The 26,132-nt window shown below is 42.5% G+C and overlaps 1 protein-coding gene across 3 annotated transcripts in view; it reads right to left on the bottom strand.

Moving 5' to 3' along the window:
* Pstpip2 (proline-serine-threonine phosphatase interacting protein 2) overlaps positions 1-26,132 on the bottom strand; it is a 52,938-nt gene that overhangs the window by 22,623 nt on the left and 4,183 nt on the right. For all 3 annotated transcript variants that reach the window (XR_016538821.1, XM_090353172.1, XM_090353171.1), the window contains exons 2-5: positions 14,334-14,434; positions 8,369-8,446; positions 6,540-6,574; positions 4,375-4,481 (exon numbers count right to left, since the gene is read on the bottom strand). Coding sequence is in view for 2 of the 3 variants with exons in the window: in XM_090353172.1 (XP_090209298.1) it covers positions 4,375-4,481; positions 6,540-6,574; positions 8,369-8,446; positions 14,334-14,434 (321 nt within the window). In the remaining variant the exon portion in view is untranslated. The remainder of the gene's footprint in view (positions 1-4,374; positions 4,482-6,539; positions 6,575-8,368; positions 8,447-14,333; positions 14,435-26,132) is intronic.

Below are 26,132 nucleotides of genomic sequence, written 5' to 3'. Positions count from 1 at the left end.
TATTTGACACAGTCTCACTATACAGCCCAAGTTAACCCTGAATTCATGATCTTCCTGTCTTACTCTCACAAGTGCTAGGATTACAGGATTATACCACTATGCCTGGCACCAGTGACAAATCTTCTTCCAGAAAGGTGCCCAGGCAATATGAAGGAAATAAGTGTTTGTAAGACAACTAAAAGACACTGCTAGGCTACTCTTTACCCCAAATAACCTAGCAAAGGTCAACTCTTCCATCAAGTTCATTAAGAGCAATTTCTTCATTGTGGCTGGGATGATAACGGTGCTAATAATAAACACATATCTCTCAGACACAGTCATAATGCCTCACGTTTATCACATTTTCAGGAATACAGGATGACTGTCCTATGGGCCATATAAGGCTCAAGGTCAAACATGCGTACTTCTCATCAGCTGCCTTTGGCTTATCTGCCTGTATTAGTAGTTTTGTATGGCCTATAAATGATGATATAAGCATCCAAATGGCCCTTTTCAGATAAAAGATTCCCTGACGCTGTGTGCTAAGCAGTTTTCATGCAGCACAACAATAGCATGAGTGCTATTATCTCTGTTTTCTTATGGTAGGAAACTTGATGAATTTACCCCACATAGCAAAAATCAGCAAGTAATAGAGCTAAAACTTGAACCCAGGAGCCTGATTCTGGTACTCTGGTTTTTAGTCATTAGCCTAAACTACCATTATCCATATGATAAAACCAAACAGCATAACAAACTGAATGATACAACAATTTAAAAATGAGCAATGACAGTGGTTTTGTGCAAAAGTGATATTAAAAATGAAATTCAAATGTAGTTCCTTCTGAATCTGTTAGAAACTGAGGGTTCTGGGCCAGGAGTTTGGCCTAGTGGTTAAAGTGCTTGCCTAGCATGCACGAAGACCGGGGTTCAATTCCTTGTACCACATACATAGAAAAAAGCCGGAAGTGGTGCTGAGGCTCAAGTGGTAGAGCTCTAGCCTTGAGAAAGTCCAAGGACAGTGCTGAGGCCCTGAGCTCAAGCCCAGGACTGGCAAAAAACAAAACAAAACAAAAAAAAAAACTGAGGGTTCTTTGTTGCTGGTTGTTTTGCTTTGTTCTTGTTTAGTCTGTGTGTCTCTGTGCCAGTACTGGGGCTTGAACTCAGGATCTGGGCCCCATCCCTCAACTTTTTCACTCCAGGCTAGCACTTTACCACTTAAGTCACAGTTTCACTTATGGTTTTTTGCTAGCCAAATGTACCTAAGAGTCTCATAGACTTTCTTTCCCTAGGCTGACAGACGCCTGAGTAACAAACATTACAAATGTGAACCACCAGTGTTCCAGTCAAAAATTGTTTTGGTCTATTACCGTATACATAAATATCAAAATATTTTTAAGATGTTTGTATATAATACTGGAGATAAAGTCTCATTTCCAGGATAAACCTTGTAGAAAACATGAAATTCCCTTGGAAGAGCCCCCAAGGGATCTTCAGAGAGCCCAAAAGTCATCTTCCAGCCTGGCTGAAAAACTGGTACCATAAGATGACATCACTGGCTAACAGGAAAGAAGATACAGATACTGAGAGCAGACAAGGCTCTAACTTCAGCTCCACATGGAAAAACACACGGCAGATCTTTGTCCTGACAGGCAGGGAGCTATGGCTCACAGAAATGACTGTATACCTCTGCCAGGAGGAAAGGCAGAGTTTATTTATTTAATAATGGTTCCTGATGTGCTACAGCTACTGAAGAAGATCAGTTAGCAATGTTGTCTTATAACATGTCCTTTTTAGTCCAAATATACACTAGGTTGTTTTTCCAATTGGGAAAACTGTTTTATAGTTGGTGGGAGACAGGTCTCCTTATCTCCAAGTTCTCAAACAGCACCTGCTCCAAGCTCCACGGAGGTGTTGCTAGTTTCATCAAGAAATATTTTCACCCCCTATCTGCCTTCAGGAATTTCTGGCTTTTGAAAGTTGGCAGGAACCTAGAATGCAGCTACCCAACTCTAGCCAGATATAAGAGAGCTGTGGAATCCCAGATATGACATGTTTTGCACAAAGTCACCCAGTGGCCTTCTGTCCATTATACTACCTTAACATAACTGCCCCCATACCATGTTTACTTATGGAGTGACCTGCACATGGTGATCCCAGAGACTGAAGGCCCTTTTTCAGATATGTTGGGGGACAGGGAGAAGGTCCCTCCTAAAACTCAGACTTTTCTTTTGCTCAGACCAAATCTTGCGGAAATTTGAATTTTATTTTGATAACACAAAGGAGAGAAAAACCACAATCATTTCTGTTCTAGGATGGGAGAAGAATGAGGAAGGGAAAAAGGAAGGAGAGATTTGTGAATGACCCAAATAACCTAGAGATAAATTCTTGAAACGGCTGCTTTCTGGCCCATTTTCCTGACCACCTGTATCCTCAGTTTGATTCTATAAACTGGAAGCACCATTCTCAGTAACAAGGAAGTCTCTGGCTTTGAAGATGGCTCTCTACATAGACAGCACAAATCACTTTAAAACCGCTCTGCTCTTATCCCATGATTCCAAAACAGTCTGACCACTAGATGACAGAATGACTAGCCATTTTTTTGTCTTTGTTATCCCAGTGACATTTCTGGGATGGAGAAGCCTCAGCATCCTTAAACATCCAGATTTCTGAACAAGAGATCCAAAGACCCCCTCCCTACCAGCCAACCCCAGGGAGCTCCTGGCCTTTTACTGCTGGTACTTTCATATTATTTCTGCTAAAATGTTTTTGTAAGGTCCAGCCAGGAAGGCCCCCATGCAGAACCCCCACCCTTCTGGCCCCTGGTACAGGCACTTTCCCCTCCTGTATAAGCCTCCATCCAGTAACTGTGTTACCTAGGTAACTGGTACACTTGGAGGCAGGCACCTTCCCTTTTCTGAGGTCACATCCTGGACTACCTGGTCACACCTCTTCCTGCCCTCTTCCTACTTAAACTTGGACCCTGCCAGTGGTCAACCCTTCTCTATGGACCCTCACTGCAGATGGGCTGGCAGTTTGCTCTCTAATAAACTCTTCTGCCTGGACCATATGGTAGTTTACTCTTGGCAAAACCTTACAGTTTTCCTTAAACCACAGATGAGGTTATATGTCCTCCACCTCTGGGTGTTCAGATGTCACCTTCTTTTCCCTATCACCATAGAAAGCTCAGCATGATTTATCCTTATCCAGGGTCACATCAGTTTATCCAGACATGCTTTATGCTTAGTGACAGTGATAGCTGTGTCTTTCTTGGTGTCTATCCTTGAAAACATGAGCTTTATGAGTAAGTAGCCAAAAATGTCTGACCAGCCATTCTAGCTGTGTTTCTCATTCGCTAAAAGAACCGAATTCATAGTTTTCCTTGATAAGGCATTTCCAAGGAAATGAAGGCATTTTCAAGAAGTAGAAGATCATAATGTATAGTGTGACCACTGAAAATGAGAAGTTAGTATTGACACATTTTCTCCTAAACTGTTTTTTTTAATCTAAATACAGAAATGATGAAAATCCTGAGTTCCCTGTGATGTGCGAAACTGCAAATTCATCAATGAACTTTGAACTTGTCAGTGCTCTGAAGGTATGTGCTCGCTAGAGAGGGAAGTTAGTTGATAACAAGGAAGCTAGGCACAAGCTAGTCTGTTGCTTAACAGAATTCACAGCACGTTCAAACAATAGCTATTTGGTCTCTGTAACTTGTTGAAGGGGAAGTTTCAGAAGCTACACAAAAGTATCAAAATTCTACCTGGAAGGAACAGTGCTTCTCAAAGACACGTGAAAACATGAGGAAATGACTCTTCTCTGCTCATAGGAATTACATACACATTGACTCTGCTTGCTGAAGGTAATTTTGCTTCTGAAAATAAAATGTTAATTTCCTTAGAAAGAAGGGCAGGCCTGGAAATGTCCTGCAAAAGGATCTGGCCATCCAATTGGTTAACATACATGCTATATCTACTTGGAAAGAGGCTTTGGGACAGATGCCCTCCTTACATGGAGTCCATGTGCTTGTGAAAGCACAGTTTTCTGAAATGATCATGTCTGCACTTGCTTGGAAAAGAGTCACAGCACAAATATAGGCTGAGAAGTGAGATAAAGCCATGGTTTGCTAAGAGCAGTGTATGAGGTAGATGTAAGGCATGCAGGCATATTCTCAAGATACTAATGCTCAGCCCAGAAACCAGTGGCTATCAGCGACCAGTAGATTCAGACTTCAATGTAGAACCAAGGCAAAATTTCCAAGATAAGAGGGATGGAGTGGGGAAGAGAGGGAAAGAAGGAAAGGAGAGAGGAGTGGAGAGGAGCATTATTGTATAGGTATGGGAACTGAGCTTTTCTGCAGGAAGAAAGGTGACATTTTCACACATGCACAAATCCAACCTTTTTCCTTTGTAGTTTTTGCTTTTCCCTGAATTCTTCTATCTTCCTGGCCTCTTCTCTCAGAGTTTGTGCAAGCTGAATGTGACACTGGGCCACATTGTCTACTTCTGCAAAAAAAATTATAAGACAATAACCAAGACCTATATATGTCCAAGTTCAAATATACATAACTACACAATACTCTAAGTACACACACATACACACTACTGCTACCATGATTAAACACTGATATTTTCATTTAAAAAAAATCTTTGTTCTGAGTATCACTGCTGAATTTGTTCACTCTTGTTCCTCCATTTCTATGTGCAGACAGATAAATGAAAAAAAAACAAGACAAAAAGAAGAAAAAAGTGTTCTAGACTCATCCTATTGATTCTGAACCACTACCACAGTAGAATATTATATATAATATAGACCATAAATATATAGCATATATGATATATATAGTCTATACATTGCATATATATGATAGTTATGGCACATATGCCATGCATATATGTCATCATATGCATGGGATATATGGCATATATATGCCATGCTCATATGCCATCATATATATTATATACCATATACATGATGTATATATTATATACATGTACATTATATATATGTAATTGTCACCACAGTAGAACAATCTGAACTACATAAAATTCTGCTGGCTGGTTGGACACCAATTTCTCATGCCTATAATTCTAGCTACTCAAAAGCTGAGATTTGAGGATCAAACTTCAAAGCCAGACTGGGCAAGAAAGTCTATGAGACTCTTAAGTCCAATTAACTACCAAAAAGCTGAATGTGGAGCTGTAGCTCAAGTAGTAGAGTGCTTGCCTTGAACAAAAGACATCAGGGACGGAGCTTAGGCCCCAAGTTCAAATCCCATGACCAACACACACACACACACACACACACACACACACACACACACACACACACACACACCCCATCTTGGAGAAGTATTTTCCTTTCTTTTCTTTTCTTTTTTTTTTCTAAGATGCAAATCTGGGACTTGAACTCTACCTGATGCTTTGGCTCATTAGCTAGCACTATGCCAACTAACTGAGCCACACCTCTAACCCCTTGAGGCAGCATTTAAAGGCCTGTGGAGATGGCCCAGGAAAGAAGAAACCAGACCACACAGAAGAATATGCAAGGTTAGGCTGGTCCATGAGTTTGGCCGAAACTGGTGGATGTGAGTGAGCACCTCAGTGACCACGTCTCTGAGTTAGAATAAAACCAGAATAAAACCGTGGAGACAATCCTCTTACTGTGTCATTCCCATGGTGGTCCCTGAACCAGTGGTCTGAAGCATCAGCTGGAAACATGAATCAGGATTTCAAGCTCCACCCCACACTGCCTGAATCAGAACAAGGCCTCCAAGGGTTTCCACTCTCACTCTAGAGTGTGAGGCACTGTTCTAAGAAAGGCAGAGGCCTATCAAGAGGCCCAAGTGTGGGAACCTCCCAATCACCTTGGTTCTGTGCATTTTTCTCACTAACTTTATTTCCCCACTCAATAGGAAATTGCTGTTCAAATTAAAATTTGCCTTTGATAAAGCAGAGCTTACTGTGGACTACAAATACAGTTTTTAGCTAGATGCCCAGTGCTTATACCTATAACTACAGGTACTCAGGAGGCTGACATCTGAAGAATTGTGGTCCAATGCTTGCCCAGGCAGAAGTGCCCACTAGACCCTATCTCCAAAAACCAGGGATGGAGGGAGGGGAGTTTGGCCTAGTAGTGTAGTGCTTGCTTAATATTCACAAAAACCCAGGTTTGATTCCTCGGTACCACAAACACAGAACAAAAGCCAGAAGTGGTGCTGGGGCTCAAGTGGTAGAGCTCTAGCTTTGAGAAAGTCCAAGGATAGTAGTGCTCAGGCCCTGAGTTCAAGCTCCAGGACTGGCAAAGAAAGAAAAAAATAGGGCTGGAGGTATAGCTCTATCATTATGTGAGAACCTAGCAAGCATAAAACCAAGTTCAAAGTCCAGTTCTCTCTCTCTCTCTCTCTCTCTCTCTCTCTCTCTCTCTCTCTCTCTCTCTCTCTCTCTCTCTTCTTCCTTCCTTCCTCTCTCTCTCCTTCTCTCCCTCTCTCTTCCTCCTTCCTTCCTTCCTTCCCCCCCCTCTCTCTCACACACACACACACACAAGTTTTTAAAATAACTTACGCTGCTTGAAGACTTCAAGGGCCCGCTTCAGGGTGCTACAAAAGAAGAATGTATATATATATATAATTTCAGTGATGGAATTTATTGGTACAGCTTTATTATAATCACTTTGCATGATTCTCTGTCAACACCTTAATTTAGAGATATGGATTAATCCTTGTAAACTTGAAAAGAGAATAATAGACCAAATGTTCTTAAGTTGAACTTCCTCAGTCCTCAAGATAAGCAATTCCTCACTTCTGCCTTGGATAGAAAAATATTCCAAAACTCTTTGTGCTACATTTTTCCTGTGATTGTCTAGGAGCTATGGGTTCAACCAAGGCTTCTTCATCATAAGAATATCAGCCATCCATAATGTATGATTGTTGTTCTTAATGTACTATGTTGTCTCTCATCTCTTTTGCTGTCACTTGGTTATCTCATATTGTCACAGTATCTTACCTTATTATCTGGTATACTCTATATATGTTTATTTGTTTATTTGAAATAGGATAGGAAAGGGGAGAAAAACGAGATGAGAGGAGGGGGTAGGAAGAGAGAAATGGGGACAAAAACATGAGAAGGGGTATCAATGTTTGTGAAGTAATGCACCTTCTATCTGGCAAATATAATGTAACCCTGCTATTAATTACAATAGAAAAAAGAATATAAAAAATGGAAAAAAAGAATATCAGCCATCCTTTAATGTATGGAAATTAGAAATACCAAAAAGTAAGGCAATAAACAAAGTCTAGAAAGATACCCTAGCTATTAGTTGCTTCCTTTTTCATTCATTTATCAATCATCATAAACTTAATTGCCTTACACTATGGATCAGGAATTGTGTCAGATGCTGGGGATACAGGATGTAAGACAGACATTGCCTAAGGCTTCACAGTCTAGTGGAGGAGACATTGGACGAATCTTACTTGCGTGTTTTTCTGTTAGTACATACAAATGAGCAGTAAATCTTGTTGGAAAATTAAAAATGCATATATCATGGCCTGGAGCACGGCCTAGGGGTAGAGTGCTGCCTAGCATTCATGAAACCTTGGGATTGATTTCTTGGTACCATATTAACAGAAAAAGCTGGAAGTAGTGTTGTGGTAGAGCACTAGCCTTGAAAAAGCCAAGGACCTGCAGGCCCTGAGTTCAAGCCCAGGACTGGAAAAAAAAAATGTGTATCTAGGCCAGGAGTTTGGCCTAGTAGTAAAAGTGTTTGCGTATCGTGCAGGAAGACCCAGGTTTGATTCCTTGGTAACACATACATAGAAAGAGCTGGAAATTGTGCTGCGGTTCAAGTGGTAGAGCTCTAGCCTTGAGAAAGCCCAAGGACAGTGCTCAGGCCCTGAGTTCAAGGCCAATGACTAGCAAATAAAAAATGTGTATGTCATGTACAATTTGACACTTTGAAATCTGTACACAGTGTGGAATAGCTCGTGAGAACTAAAATAGGCATTATCTAATATCTTTACCATTCCATTTATTTTCTTTTTTTTCTTCTATTTCTTTTCTTGTCTCATTTTTTTGTCCATTCCTGGGGCTTGAATTCAGAGCCTAAACACTGTCCCTGAACCTCTTTGTGTTCAAGGGTTTTCTGGTGGTTAAATGGAGATAAGAGTCTCATGGACTTTTGTGCTCGGGCTGCCTTTGAACTGTGATCCTCAGATCTCAGCCTTTTGAGAGGCTGACAAGCGCAAGCCACCAGTGGCCCGTGAAGAAAACATTTTAAAAAGGCATTCATTTTATGTTTTACCTAATGACTAATCACTTTGTCCTGTGGAAGCCGTGGGATATCCAGTAGATCTTATCCAAATTAGAAAGCAGAAATAGATATGCCAGGTACCTACTTGATCTCAGATTGCCCACATGGCTTCTTTTTGGAGAGGCTGAGCAAATCTTTGCCATATTTCTCTTCAATTGATGCCCTGAAGAGACAGAAGAGAGGGTTATAGGCCACTTTTGGAGCTTACTTCAAAAGATATCTCTAGATTTTTATCTCCCAAATAACTGGGATTGCAAGCATGCGCTACTGGCTATATTAACAACTTCTTAAATTGTTACCAGCTGGAAAGAAACTTTAAAAAATAAAAAAAGAGGGCTCGGGAGTTTGGCCTGGTGGTAGAGTGCTTGCCTAGCATGTACAAAGACCCAGGTTCAATTCCTCAGTACCACAAACATAGAAAAAGCCAAAAGTGGTACTGTGGCTCAAGTGGTAGAGCTCTACTCTTGAGAAAACCCCAGGACAGTGCTCAGGCCCTGTGTTTAAGCTCCAGGACTGGCAAAATTAATTAGTTAAGTAATTAATTAAATTTTTTATTAAATAATTTACTAACATTGATTTTACTTCATATTTCAAATGTCATATTTAACAAACAAGTATTCAAGAAGGGAATTTTATATACTATCATGGCATATAGGTTTTAGAACATAATTAAAATTAAGCTGATAGTTTTATGTCATAGATGCATATTAATCTATGTAATAAAACATTATGTCTATAGAGTATATATCCCATCATAGATTTTTATGTCTATGTGGTTATGTGTATATCTCTAAGACCATATCCATAATCTTGGGTACCCGAATATTGGGTCCTCGCTCTTGTACTGTTTGGATCTAATATCCACATATTAAGGATGCAATGCGCCTTTTGTTCCTTTGGTTTTGACTTATTTCACTCAACATGATTCGCTCTAATTTCATTCACTTCCCAGCGAATGCCTTTTTTTTTTGTCAGTCCTGGGCTTGAACTCAGGGCCTGAGCACTATCATTGGACTTTCTCAAGGCTAGAGCTCTACCACTTGAGCTTCAGCAGCACTTCTGGCTTTTTTTTTCTATGTATGTGGTGCCGAGGAATTGAACCTGGGTCTTCGTGCATGCTAGGCAAGCACTCTACCACTAAGCCAAACTCCCCATCCCGAATGCCATTATTTTATCTTGTCTGTTGGCTATGTAGAATTCCATTGTATATATATATATATATATATATATATATATATATATATATATCTCACATTTTTTGTATCCATTCATCTGCAGTAGGGCATCTGGGTTGTTTCCATCACTTGGCTATTGTGAATACTGCAGAGATGGCACAGCAGATGTCCTTATTATATCCTGGGTTATGACGCTCAGGACAGATGCCCAGGAGTGGTATGGCGGGATTGTAAGGAAGATCTATTCTCAGTTCTTTAAGAAAACTTCAAACTGCTTTCCAGAGTGGCTGAACTAGTTTAAATTCCCACCAGTAGTGCAGCAGGGTTCCTCTTTCTCCACAACCCCACCAACATTTGTCATGGTCTGAGTTCAGAATATTAGCCATTCTAATTGGGGTAAGGTGGTATCTTGGGGTTGTTTTTATTTGCATTTCCTTTATGATCATAGATGATGAGCATTTTCTCATATGTTTTTCTGCCATTTTAACCTCTTCTTTTAATAAGTCTCTCTTTAGTTCCCTTGCCCATTTAGTGATTGGTTTGTTGGGTTTGGGGGGGATTAATTTCTTGAGTTCCCTATAGATACTGGATATTAAGCATTTGTCTGATGTATTACTGGTAAATATCTTTTGCCAGTTGGTTGGTTGTCTTTCTACTTTAGTAGTTATGCTTTTATCTGTGCAGAAACTTTTTTTTATTTTTAGGTAGTCCCATTTATGGAGTCTCTCTCCAATCTGTTGTGACCCTGGGATTCTGTTCAGGAAGTTTTTGCCTGTGCCTATGAGTTCCAGTGTCTCTCTTACTCTATCATGTAACAGTTTCAAGGTTTCAGGTCTGATCCATTTTGAGTTAATGCTTGTGCATAGCGAAAGGCTAGGATCAATTTCAGGGCTCAGGCCCTGAGTTTAAGCTCCAGGACTGGCAAAATTAACTAATTAGTTAATTAATTGATTAAATTAAAAAAATAAAAAAGAAGCTAGGCACAGTGGCTCATGCCTGTAATCGGAGCTACTCAGGAGGCTGAGATCTAAAGATCATAGTTCAAAGCCAGCCCAGGCACTAGAGTCCATGAGATTCTTATCTCCAATTAACTACCAGAAAATCGGAAGTGGCACTGTGGCACAAGGGGTAGGGTGATAGTCATGAGCTCAGAGACAATGCCAAGGCCCAGAGTTCAAGTCCTACAATTGACAAAAAAATTAATTTAAATTTAAAATAAAAAAAGAAAGAGCTGTGGGTGGCTCACATCTGTGATACTAGCTACACAGGAGCCTGAGATCTGAGGATCTAAGTTCACAGCCTGGGCACAAACGACTAAGATTCTGATCCCAATAAACCACCAGAAAACCAGAAATGGCACTGTGGCTCAAGTGGCAGAGAGCTAGCCTTGAGCATAAGAGCTAAGAGACAGCACCCAGGCCCAGAGTTCAAGCCCCATGACAGACAAATTTTTTTACTTAATGTTTAAAATAAATTTACTGTAAACTAATTTAATTTATATCAATGTTTATAATTTATTTTACTAACATCATTTGTCTAAATTAATTTACTGGTAAAAAGTTTTTACATGCAAAATTGTGTTAAGACTATTTACATTTTTGTGGGGGGAGTCATGGAGCTTGAACTTAGCCTAAGCACTGTCCCTGAGCTCTTCAGCTCAAGGCCATCACCCTATCCTGAAGCCAAGCTCCACTTCCCATTTTCTAGAGATTAATTGGAGATGAGTCTCAGGTCCCTTTTTGCCTGGGTTGGCTTTGAACCTTGATCCTCAGATCTCAGCTTCCTGAGTAGTTAGAATTACAGGCGTGAACCACCTCGCCTGGCTATTTACATTTTCTTTTACTTAGCCAGTCCCAGGGCTTGAACTCAGGGCCTGAGCATTGTCCTTGGGCTTGCTTAAGACTAGAACTCTAACACTTGAGTCACAGCACCACTTCTGGTTTTTTTCTATGTATGTGGTACCAAGAAATCGAACATGGGTCTTGGTGCATGCTAGGCAAGCACTCTTACAACTAGGCCAAACTCCTGGCCCCCATTTACATTTTTTAAATTATGTGTTATATGTGTGTCATATCCTTTTGGCATTATGTCTACTAAGAGCGTTAGAAAATCTTTTGTGGTTTCCAGGAAACGACTTCATCTAACATTCTAAAGTTAAGCCAACCACCAGCAGAATCTGTTCCCCACGGAAACCTAGAATGTGGAGTAAAGAGGAATTTCCAGGAAGTGCAATGACTGGCTCTTTGGAGAAAAGAAGGAGCTTTACTGGGCCGGGAGTTTGGCCTAGTGGTAGAGTGCTTGCCTAGCATGCACGAAGACCCAGGTTCGATTCCTTGGTACCACATACGTAGTAAAAAGCCAGAAGTGGTGCTGAGGCTCAAGTGGTAGAGTGCTAGCCTTGAGAAAATCCAGGGACAGTGCTCAAGCCCTGAGCCCAAGCCCAGGACTGGAAAAAAAAAAAAGAAGAAGAAGAAGGAGCTTTACTGAAGTGAAACTGCAGTCTCATCTACTGGAAGCCAGAGGACCAATCATGTGACCAAGAGAAGATGCCCTCTCTCCGAAATGGGAAGTACCAGGTCCTGGGCCTGAGTCCAAGAGAGGCATCACCACAACCCCAAAGAAACCACCACTGACTAGGGAAGCCTTTTCCTGCCTTCTATCCATCCCAATGTAATCTCTCATGTGCTCATCCATTTATGATGTCTTAAATGTCAATGACATAACATGCTTCCCAGAAGAAGATAAGACCACATAGATGACAGAGATCTTACTTGGTTTTTCTGCTCAAAGCTGGCATGCACTTCTGCCTTTTTTTTTTTGCCAGTTCTGGGGCTTGAACTCAGGGCCTGGTTTATGTCCTTGAGTTTTCTCAAGGCTAGAGTTCTACCACTTGAGCCACAGCACCACTTCTGGCTTCTTCTGTAAATGTAATACCAAGGCATCAAACTTAGGGCTTCGTGCATGCATGCTAGGCAAGTACTCTACCACTAGACCACACTCCCAGCCCACTTCTGGCTTTTTGTTGGTTAACTGGAGATAAAAGTCTCTCAGAACTGGGCATGGTAGTTCACATCTGTAATCCTAGCTACTCAGGAGGCTGAGATCTGAGAATCAAGGTTCAAAGCCCACCCAGGCACTAAAGTCCATGAGACTCTTATCTCCAATTAACCACTAGAAAACCAGAAGTGGCGCTGCATCTTCAGGGGTAAGGCAGTAAGTAGCCTTGAGTTGAAGAGCTCCAGGGGTAGGGTTGTAGCCTTGAGCTGAAGAGCTCAGAGACAGCGCCCAGGCCCAGAGTTTAAACCCCACAACAGACAGACAGACAGACAGACAGACACACACACACACACACACACACACACACACACACACACACACACAGTCTCTCAGCTTTGTTAGACAGAGCTACCTTCAAAACTCCTCTATCCCTCAGTTTTTAGGTTTCAACTTCCTAATTAATTATGATTACATGCATGAGCTGTCAACACCTGGCTGTAATATTCGCCTTTCTGTGTCTGAGTTATTTCATATAACATGATTTACAGTCCCATCCATTTTTCTATAAACAATGATATTATTCCTCTCAAGACTACTTAGCTGGCTACATTCTTGACAAAGCTCTCCTTGAAAATCCCAGCTCACTTTTCCTCTCTCCTCTCTGAATTCTTAGACTAGGATTTATCCATATGCTGACTCCCCTCCACAAACTGATGGCCAACATCCATCAAGCCTTCAGCAGGCTTAGATCAGCCTGAGATCACATCCAACCTGAAGTTCTAGCAGCCCCCAAATTTGGAGGGCACTGACAAAGCCTTTTGCCATGTACCTGACACTTGGGCAGGTGGATTTTTTTTTTTTTTACTGAAAATGCCAGTTATTGTACCACAACCAAACCATAATTTCCTTGGGAAGATCCTGCTATTAGCTCAAAGGGGATCTTATAGAACATCCAGTACAGAGCCTTCAATTCACCAAAGAAGAAACATATACCTTGATGAATCTCACTGCTGGGTAGCTGGGGACCAGAACTCAGAAATCAGAGACATCATGACTCATCCCCAAACCCTTGTTTTCTTGTGAGCTCAGCTCCCAGCTTGTTCTGCTGGGAAAGTATTATGGGTTGCCCATCCCAATAAAAAAATAAACATACTAATAGCCCAGCCCCCAGTCTTGCAGTGTGTGGCCTTCTTCGGAATAGGGTTGATACAGATGTAATTAATGGAAATAAGGGCACTCTGGAGTTATCCATTTCTTCATCTCTCAGCAAGTGTCCTGATAAAAAGACAATGTGGAGACATAGGAGAAGAGTGTCACGATGCCATGCAAGGGCCTTGGGAACCACAGAGCTGCAAGCTAAGGCAAACTAAGGCCTGCTGGTGACGCAGGATGCTAGAAGGGCCCAGACCACATCCTCCTCATGACCTTGAGGAAGGCACAGTCCGGCCACCCCTCACCCACAGCTCTTGCTGTGGATCATGATTACTGCCACCATGGAGTGAGCCCTGTCACTCTCCACAAGATACCTCCCACCACACACACACACACACACACACACACACACACACACCTGTCAAAACCAAAACCAAAGCCAGGTGCAGTGGCTCAGACCTGTCATCCTAGCTACTCTGAAGACTGAGATCTGAGGATCCTGGTTCAAAGCCAGCACGGGCACTACAAAGACAGTGAGACTCTTATCTCTAATTAATCACCACAAAACTGGAAGTGGTGCTGTGGCCCAGTACCCTTGAGCTGAAGAGCTCAGGGACAGTGCCCAGGCCCAGAGTTCAAGTCCCACGACTGGGTAAAACAAAAAACCAAAAAACAGCAAATGCCTCCCAGTCTATGAGGAGCAATCTTGAAGCCAGCACATTATACCTTTCTTTTAAGAAGTCTTCAAACTCTTTGCAGTTTTTGCGGCCATTGTTCAGATGCTGGATGATGCTGTCATAGCCCACTGTGCTGAGGATGTCAGAGGTCTAGGGGATAAGACAACAGAGTCAGACCAGGAGCAGCACTGGTGGCCCTGGGGGTATAGAAGGAAGACAGGAATAGAGGGGGAGAAATCTGCATTGTGACATCATTGCATCTCTTTACCTCCAAGACTTGAGACTAAAGAGAATGAACACTGAGCATTCACACCACTGGGGAAACAGATTCAACAGGATGAAACTGGAGGACCACAGAACTAGAATGAGCATGGATGAAGGAGAGGCGGGCTTGAGTTCCTCTCTAGGCCTCCATTTACACCTAAGTTGGGACAGAAGAGAAGAAGGAGCCTGGTGCTCACTCCAACCTCTGCCATGCCATCTTGGAATCTGGATGGGGCTATTGGTCCATTGTATTTAGAGACTAGGCAAGTATGGATTGTTTTGGCAATCCTGGGGCTTGAACTCAGGGCTTTCTCAAGGCTGGAGCTCTACCACTTGGGCCACAGCACCACTTCTGGCTTTTTCTATGTATGTGGCACTAAGGAATCAAATCTAAGTGTTTATACATGCTAGGCAAGCACTCGACCACTAGGCAAAACTCCCAGCCCCATAAGTATTGTTCTTAAACTTGCTACCAAGCTTGACCCTGACACCTCTCCCCTCAGCCACTTAACCCATGTGAGAGTTCAGGTGTGTCTGCCCTTAGAGGCAAGCAGCTGTGAACCAGGAGCAAGAGGCAGTACCAAAAGAGGAAGGAAAGAGTTCTCTGTCTACTAGGAAAGACAAAGGGGAGTCAGGCAGCCAACCTGCTCCATACGGTCCAATTTGAGGGAAAATAACCTTTATTTGGACTTTTTAGGGGGCTGCAACTCAGAGCCTAAGTGCTGTCCCTGGTTCTCTACCACTTGAGCCACAACTCCACTTTCAGCTTTTTGATGCTTAGAGACAAGAGTCTCACAGACTTTCCTGCCTGGGGTGGCTTCAATCTGTCATCCTTAGATTTGAGACTTCTGCGTAGCTAGCCTTACAAGTGTGAGCCACTGGCACCCAGCTAGAAAAAAAATTTTTTTTAATTTTAATTTGTATGTATGTGATACTGGGGTTTAAATTCAGGACCTTGTACTTTCTAGAGAGAATCTAGACACTAAAATCATTCCCCACTGCCTCAGCCCTTTTGTACTTCAGTTCTTTTTCAGTTAGGGTCTTGCATTTTTGCCCTGGGCCAGCCTTGGACCACGCTTTTCTTATCTAACCTCCTTTGTGGGGAGGCCATGCCTGGCCTGCTTTGTTAAAACAGGCTTTCATGGGGCCAGGAGTTTGGCCTACTGGTAGAGTGCTTGCCTAGCATGCACAAAGACTCAGGTTCGATTCCTTGGTACCACATACATAGCAAAGAGCCAGAAGTGGTGCTGTGGCTCAAGTGGTAGAGCCCTAGCCTTGAGAAAATCCAGGGACAGTGCTCAGGCCCTGAGCCCAAGTCCAGGACTGGCAAAAAAAAAAAAAAATGGCTTTCACTTTTTTCCCCTTCACTGTGGCCTTAAACCACATTCCTCCAGACTTGCAACTCCTGAATAGCTGGGGTTACTGTCATGAGCCACCATGCCAACTCATTTTTTAAATTGCAAGTTTATTTATATTTTATTCTACTCTGCTCTCCACAAATTGAGCACATTAGCTAAATCCCCTCATCCCATAGTTCCAGATACAGAACATTTTAAAATCAAGGTTAATTTAGCCCCTCAAAACAACAAATCAGCAACTTGTAAATAATATCAAAGTATCTCCTAATGAGATTAGCTTTCTGCTTTCTACCCCTATCGATATAATAGGTTGCCTGACTCCAACTCCAGTCTCTATAGACTGAATCTAGATGTATACTGGAGCTATAAGCTCATCCACAGCAGCCCAGGCAAGTAGATTACACACTGGAGGCTCTTCTCCTGACAAGTTTGCAGAGCCAGGAGCTAAGAATAAATGTTGGATGAACTTGAAGTCATTCACGCCCCTGTATGCTGTAGCAGCTAACACTGACACGCACTGATGATTTACCCAGAGCTCTAGAAAAAGCACATTCTTGGTAAACATCTAAAGAAAAAAATATTTTGCAAATCTTACCTTTAGACTAAAAAATCTTTTTTGTGTGTTTTTGTTTCTGCTTTTTGCCCATCCTGGGGCTTGAACTCAGGGCCTGGGCACTATTCCTAAACCTCTTTGTGCTCAAGGCTAGTACTCTACCACTTGAGCCACAGTGCCAGTTATGGCTTTTTGAGTAGTTTATTGGAGATAAAGAGTCTCCCAGGGACTTTTTAACTTGAGCTGGCTTTGAACCATGATCCTCAGACCTCAGCCTCCCAAGGAGCTAGGATTATAGGCATGTGACACCGGCGCCAGGCTAAAAGGAGAAAACATAAAGCTCCTAATTGAGGGGCTTTTCTATCCTAAGAAAACATCCAAAAGAAAACACTTTTCAGATTTTCAATCCATGTGTCACTTAGGTCAAAATATGTGCCAATATTAGGGCTTAAACTCAGAACTTGGAACTCTTGCTTTCCTTTTTTCACTAAAAGCTGGCGCTCTACCATGCCTCTACTTCTAGGTTTTTGCTAGCTAATTGGAGATAAGAGTTTTTTGCTTTTATTTGCCTGGGCTAAAGATATTGGCCTCCTAGATAGCTAAGATTGCAGACATGAGCCATCAGCCGCAGGCTCTGTGCTCTTTGTCTTTCTACCTGCTGATTCCCAAGCTGGGACATATCAAGAAAATTACCACTGCTTTATATTTTTTCCAAGTATCTGGAATGCAGTTTAAGGATCACTGCCCTAGGAAATATAAAAGCCACCAAGGCCATCATGGTCTGAAGGAGCTTTGAAGAAGAAACAGCAGACCAGGACAAGGAGAGTAAGAGGAGGATAGCAGAAAAATGCAGAGAAAAAGCTATAGTTTGCATTTCATTTTAAAACCTCCAGTTTTGAGTAATACATGCAAATTGGCATTGAGGCCTTTTGGAAGCCGAGCAACCCTGGCTGGAACAGGGAAGAGGCCAATCGCTTTGCATTGCATACCAAGGCTGGGTTTGTTTGAAGCCCAGGACAGGGTTTGCAAGTGTGTAGTAGTGCTTTGCATCAAAGGATCACAACATGTTCCACAAACAGAGTAAGATGGAACTATTTCCATGTTTTACAAGTGGAAGAAATGACACACAGGAAGCTAAATTTTCACTATGGCTGCTGTCAACCACAATAAAGGATTTCAATTGTCTACAAGCAATATTACCCAAATCGTTCAATTATTTATTAAAAGCTGTTACAATTACAGGTTCCAGGGACTCTAAAGCAAGATTATGGGTGGTGAAGACAGTAATTCATGCCCATACCATTCCCGCTCAGGTATTGTTCCACAAACCCACAATCTGCCAAGCTCACTTCCTATACGTTCCAGCTCTGCTCAGCTAGATCCGCACCTGGTATTTCCTCCTTCCTAAATGTCCTTCCTCTTAATCAGCAGTTCCATGACTGGATTTCAGATACATGAAAGGAGAACGGGAGAAAGTACTGTGCAATGCATGAATACATTAGGACCAGACAATCGTGGCTTAGATGTGTAATCCTAGTTACTTAGGAGGCTGAGAGCTAAGGATTGCAGTTCAAGGCCAATCCAGGCTGGAAAGACTATGAGACTTTTTTCTCCAATTAATCACCAAAAAACTCAAGTGGTAGAATACCAGTCTTGAGCTAAAAAGCTAAGGGATAGCATATAGAATGTCAGCCCCAGTACTGGCAGGCATGTATGGGGCTGGAAGGGGGGGAGGGCGGGACAGAGAGACATAGACAGAGACACAGAGAGAGAGACAGAGACAGAGAGAAAAGAGGGAGGGATGGAGGGAGGGAGAAGGAGAAAGAATGAGAGAGAGAGAATATATTAGAGGAAACGATGAGAAAATGTGCATCAAAGTTGGAAATAATTCCTTATTTACCACTTTTTTCCCCTATTTTCTAAATTTTTGGAAGCCCTTGTCCCTACCTCCATCCCTTCATGGCAAATGAAAACTCCTTTGTTTAAGCAGCGAAAAGACCCAGAAATGAACCTGGGGATTTTTCCTGCAATGTAAAATGCAGATGAGACTAGATGGACGGAGGCTGGAAGACAGTAAGGCGTTCCAATCCAGACAAAATAGAGAAGTACACAGAGTTTCCTAATGAAATCCTAGCACCTTAGTCACAGCCCCCAGTCAGCAGGAACTGAAACTGGAGAAATCTGCCGGGTATTGAGAGGACACCGGGAGCCCAGCCAGTGCCCTGCCCCATACCAAGTGCCAAACAGAGCAGCTGGTTCTGACATTTGTGTCAAAACTACAGCTGATTAGGAATCCACCCTGCAGCAAGCTCCTAACTTGGGCACAGCAGCCTTGGGGAACATTTCCTAGCAGTATGTAGAGTCCACAGTGAAAATGGAAAGAAATGGACCAGCCCAGGTCTGAGGCTAAGTGCCTTCCTTTCCAAGGAAATTATTTTTCTACCTCCTCACTCCAGGTAGTGTAATAACCTAGCAAGCTTAGCTGCCAAATTGGTTTTGTTTTTGTAAAAAATGCTTAACCTGCTCGACCACCCGTGTGTGATTTAATCCTTGTCGTTATTGACTTGTGGGCATGGGAAGGTGACATCGTAGGGTGACTACCACCTGCGTGTGCTGTTTACCTTTAAAAGCTCAGCCCCACTGAAGGTCAGAGCTGCTCTCCATTAGCTCAAAGGTCGAGAGTAGCCTCTGTGCTGCTATTAAACTGACTCCTCACTCAGTTCACTAAGTGCTCGTGACTCTATTGCTGGGGGTTTCAGGGTCCCCCAAAGTGGCTGGGATATTACAATACTGTGTGATCTCATTGATGTACATTACAAAAGACAACATTAATTTAGGCTGTTAGCATCAGCAAAGGCATTGGTTACTGGGTAGAGACTGGAAGAGAATATATGGATCTGACTGCTACAATAACTTTCTGTTCTACATTGTTTCTTAATCTCTGTGTTGATTGCATGGTCAGGGTGGTAACTTACCATATTAGGCTTAGGCATGCATATTATACCCCAACTTTTTAAAAATCCATCACAGAAACTAGAAAAGAAGCCGGGTGCAGTGGCTCACACCTGTAATCCTAGCTACTCAGGAGGCTGAGATCTGAGGATCAAGGTTCAAAGCCAGCCTGGGCACAAAAGAACCTGAGACTCTTATCTCCAATTAACCCCTAGAAAATGGGAAATGAGGCTTGGCTCAAGGGTAGAGTGGTAGCCTTGAGCTGAACAATGCCCAGGCCCAGGAGTAGGACAGTAGCCTTGAGCTCAGGGACAGCACCCAGGCTGAGTTCAAGCCCCATGACTCACAAAAAAAAAAAAAACAAACAAACAAAAAAACCTAGAAAAGAAGTTGGCTAGTGTTCAGAGTTGATCTATCTAATCTCCAAATTCCCCCTCCAAAAAAAAAGAAAATGTCACCTTCAGTGGCATGAGAAATTTAATTTACACACTAACTGGGAAAGGAAATTTGAGTTTTCCAGTTAATTAAAAAAAAAAAAAAAACAGCTGAAGATCTAGAGAGTACTAGATTTAGGCCTTCCTAAATGTGGGACCAAGGGAATAGAGTAAAACATCAAACCTCAGCAATCCAGAACCCCAAGCTAAGACATCAAACCACATCAAGTAACCAATGTGCTGCTACTACTGCCAGAGCAAATATAGAACTGGAAACCAGGAATCTAAAGTAGATCAAACTCAAATGTCCAAAGGTATTGTATCAATTCTTTTTCGCTCCAAGTGTGAGGTGGTGCCCCATTCAGGGAAGCTTCCAAAGCCCTTCTTGTCACCTCCCCATTACAACAATATTCGACAGTCTCTTATCTCCATCCACACTCTTCTGGTGAACTAGAGAAACAAAGCAAAGGGAATAAACGGTGGGGTTTCAAGAAGGGATGTAACTGTAAAGACAAGAAGTCTGGAATGTGCTGCCTACTTGCTAAACTAGGAAACCTCAGCTTCCTCTTCATTCCAAGAAATCGCAAATTAAAAGTATATTATGTTAATGATAATAAAAAAAATATTTTCCTGGGCTGAGAGTTTGGCCTAGTGGTAGAGTGCTTGCCTAGCATGCATGAAGGCCCAGGTTCAATTCCTCGGTACCACGTACATAGAAAAGTCGAAGTGGTGCTATGGCTCAAGTGGCAGTGCTAGCCTTGAGGAAAAGGTCCAAGGACAGTGCTCAGTCCCTGAGTTCAAGCCCCAGGACTGGAAAAAAATATGTTTTCCTAAGGTTAAACCTGACCTTTCATTGTTAATGACAATTTTTAAAAACACCACTACTGGCAATAAAAAAAAAAAGTCTAGTGGACTTTTTTGCGTAGGCTGGCTTTGAATCACTATCCTCACTGAGATCAGAGTAGGTAGGATTAAAAGCATGAGAGCTACCCACTCCTACCTCCATAACAATTTTTTTGGTTGGTTGTGAGACTTGAACTCTGGGCCTGGACATTGTCCCTGAATTCTTCAGCTCAAGGCTACAGCCATCCCCCTTGAGCCACAATGCCACTTCCAGCTTTTCTGGTGATTTATTGGAAATAAGAGTCTCACAGACTTTAGTGCCCAGGCTGGCTTTTCACCTGGATCCTCAGATCTCAGCCTCCTGAGTACAGTTGTGAGCCACTGTCTGGGTGATCATCACATCTACTTTTCAAGTTAATTTATCTGTAAAGACACTTCACTCTGGAAACAGTAAGTACCATGCACAACGCCATTTCTCTAGAACAAGGACTAGTTTATCATTAAAGGCTTGAACTCAGGGGGGTTGCTGGGTGGTTTGTGTAAACCATTCAAATACTGAGCAGCACAGGGTGGAGAGCGCATGTGATGCTACTCAGGACCAGGAGGCGGCACGTCCTTGGCTGGTGGCCTTGCCCTCTGCATGAGCTGTTCTTTCTGGATCCATTACAACTCACAACTCCCTCCTAAATGGCTGTGATTTTTGTATACTCAGACTTTCTCAGATCTCTTACGCTTCCAGTTTCCACAACTAAACCTCACCCACAGGACTCATTTTCTGATCTGCTGATAAGAGCTGGCCAAGACCTTTGGCTTTGGGCCCTTCACTTTACTTTCTGCCTGGAGGAGCCTCATAGTCACAGGCAGGTACTTTGTAACTCAGCTGTTTGTGCCAAGGACACTTGAATACAGAGATCCCTCATCCACAGATGCCCACCTACACTGCCCAGGGAAAGGTAATGGCCTGCCTGTGTCAGTCAGGGAGAGGACTGCCAGCCCAGATGATGTCTCAGAGTTATGGCTGGTTAGAATCTTGCTTAAACAGAAAGGCACACATATAGGTGAACAAGAAAGTTTGAGGTTGGGCTGGGAATGAGGCTTGGTGGTAGAGTGCTTGCCTAGCATGCATGAAGCCCTGGATTCAATTTCTCAGTACCACATAAATAGAAAAAAGCTGGAAGTCATGCTGTGGCTCAAGTGGTAGAGTGCTGGCCTTGAGCACAGAGAAAGTCTGGGACAAAGCCCCAGCCCTGAGTTCAAGCCCCAGGACTAGCAAAAAATAAATAAAGGAAGGAAGGAAGGAGGGAAGGACGGAAGGTGGGAAGGAGGGAAGGAAGGAGGGAAGGAGGGAAGGTGGGAAGGAGGGAAGGAACGAGGGAAGGAGGGAAGGAAAGAAGGAAGAAGGGAAGGAAGGAGGGAAGGAAGGAAGGAGGGAAGGAAGGAGGGAAGGAAGGAAGGAGGGAAGGAAGGAAGAAAGGAAGGAAGGAGGGAAGGAAGAAAGAAAGGAAGGAAGGAGGGAAGGAAGGAAGGAAGGAAGGAAGGAAGGAAGGAAGGAAGGAAGGAAGGAAGGAGAAGGAAAAAAAGAAAAAGAAGTCTAGAAAAGTAGAGCTAAGTTCTCAATCTCCCTATCTAAACATTCTCTCCAGCTATGTGCCACATGATATCTCCTTACAAGATACTTTGCAGGCAGAAATTCAGTCTTCTCTGCCAGGAGTCTAGTGGCAGAGTGCTTGCCTAGCATGCACAAAGCCCTGGGTTCAATTCCTTGGTTTTATATACACAAAAAAGCCAGAAGTGGTGCTGTGGCTCAAATGATAAGAGTGCTAGCCTTGAACAAAAAAAGCTCCAGCCTTGAGCAAAAGCATCCAAGGACAGTGCCCAAGCTCTGAGTTCAAGCCTCAGAACTGGCAATACATAAATAAATAAATAAATACATAAATACATAAATACATAAAATTCAGTTCTCTCATGGCATGCTAATAGCTATTTTAGACGTTACAGACTAGTACTCTATAACATCTCTCCCATAAGACTGTCTCCAGAGCCTTGCCCTTTTCACATCATTTCTGTTAGACTGGATCACTGGATGTTATTCTATGTGAGTTACACACATCTACAGATATTTTACATGTATGTACATACAAGAATGCATATTCAAATGTATGTAATCAATGACAAAGAATGCATCATTTTTGAATAGTTTCTAAATGTATAAGTAAAATATGAAGAAGGAAGCAAAACTATTTGGAAACAAGGAAATACAACAGACAAATGTTCATTCTCCCTGGTAATAAAATGCAAATAGAAATGCACATTAAAGAAATGAATGACAGGAAAATAAACCAGACCCAATGGAGGGTGGGAAACCAGCAAAAGGAGAACGAAGGGAGTAGATGAGTGAGAATGAATATAGCCACGTAATTTATTTGTATGTTTGGACATAGAATAATGAAATCTGTTGCAATTGTTTTAGTACATACCCTATGAAAACAACAACATGGTAAAATAATGAGATGGCATCAAGTTACTAATGATCTGTTATAATTTCCTTAATTTTATGTTGCTATTAAAAAGTACTAGTATATTGGGGGGGAGTGCATGTCTGTAATCTTTAACACTATTGCAGCCTTCCTAGATCTGAAGTTCAAGGCCTACCTAGGATAATAGCAAATTTCAGGACAACCTGGCTTCCAACTCAAAATATCAAGAACAGAAAAGTAAAAACTAAATTAAATGGCTGAGAATGTGGCTTAGTGATAGAGTGCTTGCATAGCATGCACGAAGCCCTGGGTTTGATTCCTCAGTACCATATAAACAGAAGAAAACCAGAAGTGGTGTTGTGGTTCAAATGATAAGAGTGTTAGCCTTGAATAAAAAAAGCTGAGGGACAGTGCACAGGCCCAGAGTTTAAGCCTTACCCCCCCCTCCCCAAAAAAATGTTAGCAACTGAGACAAATGGCACATGTTTTCCCTCATATACAGAAGTTGGACATGATAACCTATACAGGATTCTAGGCATTCACACACAAACTAAAGGAGAGGAACATACAGGTATATCACCTCTGGACACTTAAAATACTTTTTTAGCTGAGTGTGGTGGCTCATGCCTGTGATCCTAGCTGCTCAGGAGACTGATATCTGAGGATCATGGTTCAACGCTAGCCCAGGCACTAAAATCTGTGAGATTCTTATCTCCAATTAACCACTGGAAAACCAGAAGTGGCTCTGTGTCTCAAGGGGTAGCATTGTAGCCTTGAGCTGAAGATCTCAGGAACAATGCCCAGACCCAGAGTTCAAGTCCCATGACCAACAAAAAAATACATATTTTTTTTAATCAAAATGAATGTTGGTGGTAGTAATGGTGTTTGTCTTTGCTTTTGGGTTTTTTGGGGGGAGACAAGGAGGGGACACAGAAAGAGAGGGAGGAAGGGTAAACAAATGCAGTCATGGCATTCAGATATATTATGTGGAAGATGGACTATGTGACTTGTGGGCAGGGATGGGAGGGGGAAAGAAAAGGAAAGGGTGATATTGTCCTAAAAAAAAATAAGTTGTCATTACCTGACTTATCAAATGGTAACCTTCTGGACAGGACCATAATAATAACAATAAAATTATATTTTAAAAATTTGGGCAACAGCCTGAGCATTGTGTAAAATAGCATATGGGGGGGGGGTCAATGTGAAGTAGCTGCTATAGTAACTTGCTTTCTCTATATTTACTTATTTTGTTGTTGGGGGTGGTGGTCATGGGTCTTGAACTCAGGGCCTAGATGCTGTCCCTGAGCTTTTTCACTCAAAGCTAGAGCTCTATCACTTTGAGCCACAGTGCCACTTCCAGTCTCCTCTATATTTAAAAAAAAAAAAGAGAGAGAGAGAGAGAGAAGAAAAGAAAGTTTTCAGACTGCTCTAGGACACTGCAGAGAAAACTTAGGGATAAAGTCTCCTTAAGTAAGCCATGGCTCCATTCTGGTAAAACCCCAAGCATAACCAGTTTCCAATCTGGTCTAACGTTTGGATGTGAGGGACAGCATTAAATCAACAACAGGGTATCCAGAGGGAGGGCGACAATACTTCCCCAGGTCAATCCCCAGGTAGAGAGAAAAGCCCTACCCATGCCAGGTACAGAGTGCTGACTGCAAACAGGAAGCTGGTCTGGACCCATAAAGGCATGGAGAGATAGGCTGGGCCACTGTTCCTGTGAGGCACCTGGAAATCCCCTGTTTTCATTCAGCAGCTCAGGAACAGGTTCTACCATCACCTGGGCATGCCTGCATATGACAAGTATTTGGTCTGAGTACATCCACATCTGAAGAGCTCTGTGTCTGATCACGCCAAACGGTGAATTTTTTCTTCTTCAGTTGGCCGGGCCATCCCCTTAGATATCTGGAAACCACATCACTGGTCATTATTGTGATGAGGAACCATCAAAGTTAACCAAGAAAAATTACACAGCACTGTTTAGCCAACGAACCACAAAGAAGTTACACATCCGGGTGCATAATAGAAATAATGCTGAAACATGCACCAACACCAGACAAATTTATTTGGAGCTGATCTCACTTTCAAAGAATACCAATTCTCTTTTGGATTTAACCATAGGCTTTCAACTTATTTCAAACTTCGCTTCCTTGGGCCTGAAATGGATCTTTTATTCCTGCCCCTCTACCTTTCTCCCCTCACTCCTCCTTCCTAAGCACAACCATTCACCCAAAGATCTTTAGTAAGTGAATATACTGGGGCTTGCACTCAAGGCCTCAGCCTGGATGTTGTCCTTGGAATGTTTGCTCAAGGGTAGCACTCTATCACTTGAATCACAGGTCCACTTCCAGTGTTTGGGTAGTTAATTGAAGGTAAGGTTCTCATGGCCTTTCCCGCCTGGGCTGGCTTTGACCCCTTAGATCCTCAGATCTAAGGCTCCAGATTACAAATGTAAGCTAACAGTGCCTGTTTTTTGTTTGTTTGTTTTCTACTTCTTGTCTCTTTATTCTTTCTCCTTAAATAACTGACACACACACACACACACACACACACACACACACACACAAACATCCTGATGGCAATCAACAACTAACAATTACAAGTGCTTGCTATGTATCAGAAAATGTGCTAAACTTTCTTGTGGAATCCTCACAAGGAGCATTCCTATGGAGTAAACTCTGGTCCTAGTCTCATTCTCGTTTGTTGTTGTTGTTCTGCTGTGGGACTTGAACTCTGGACCTAGGTGCTGTCCCTGAGCTCTTCAGCTCAAGGGTACTGCCCTAACTCTTGAGCCACAGAGCCACTTCTGGTTTTCTGGTGGTTACTTGGAGATAAGAGTCTCACAGACTTCAGTGCCTGGGCTGGCTTCCTAAGGAGCTAGGATTACAGGTGTGAGCTACCGGCACCTGGCTCTCTTATTCTTATGCTTGGTAAAAATGGAAGTTTGGGGAGTTAAGAGACCTACAC

This window comes from Megascapheus bottae, chromosome 19 (genome assembly GCF_031878675.1).
Source record: "Megascapheus bottae isolate mThoBot1 chromosome 19, mThoBot2.hap1, whole genome shotgun sequence".
NCBI lineage: Eukaryota > Metazoa > Chordata > Mammalia > Rodentia > Geomyidae > Megascapheus > Megascapheus bottae.
The sequence above is the reverse complement of the archived record's forward strand: the minus strand, read 5'-3'. Positions and strand labels throughout refer to the sequence as shown.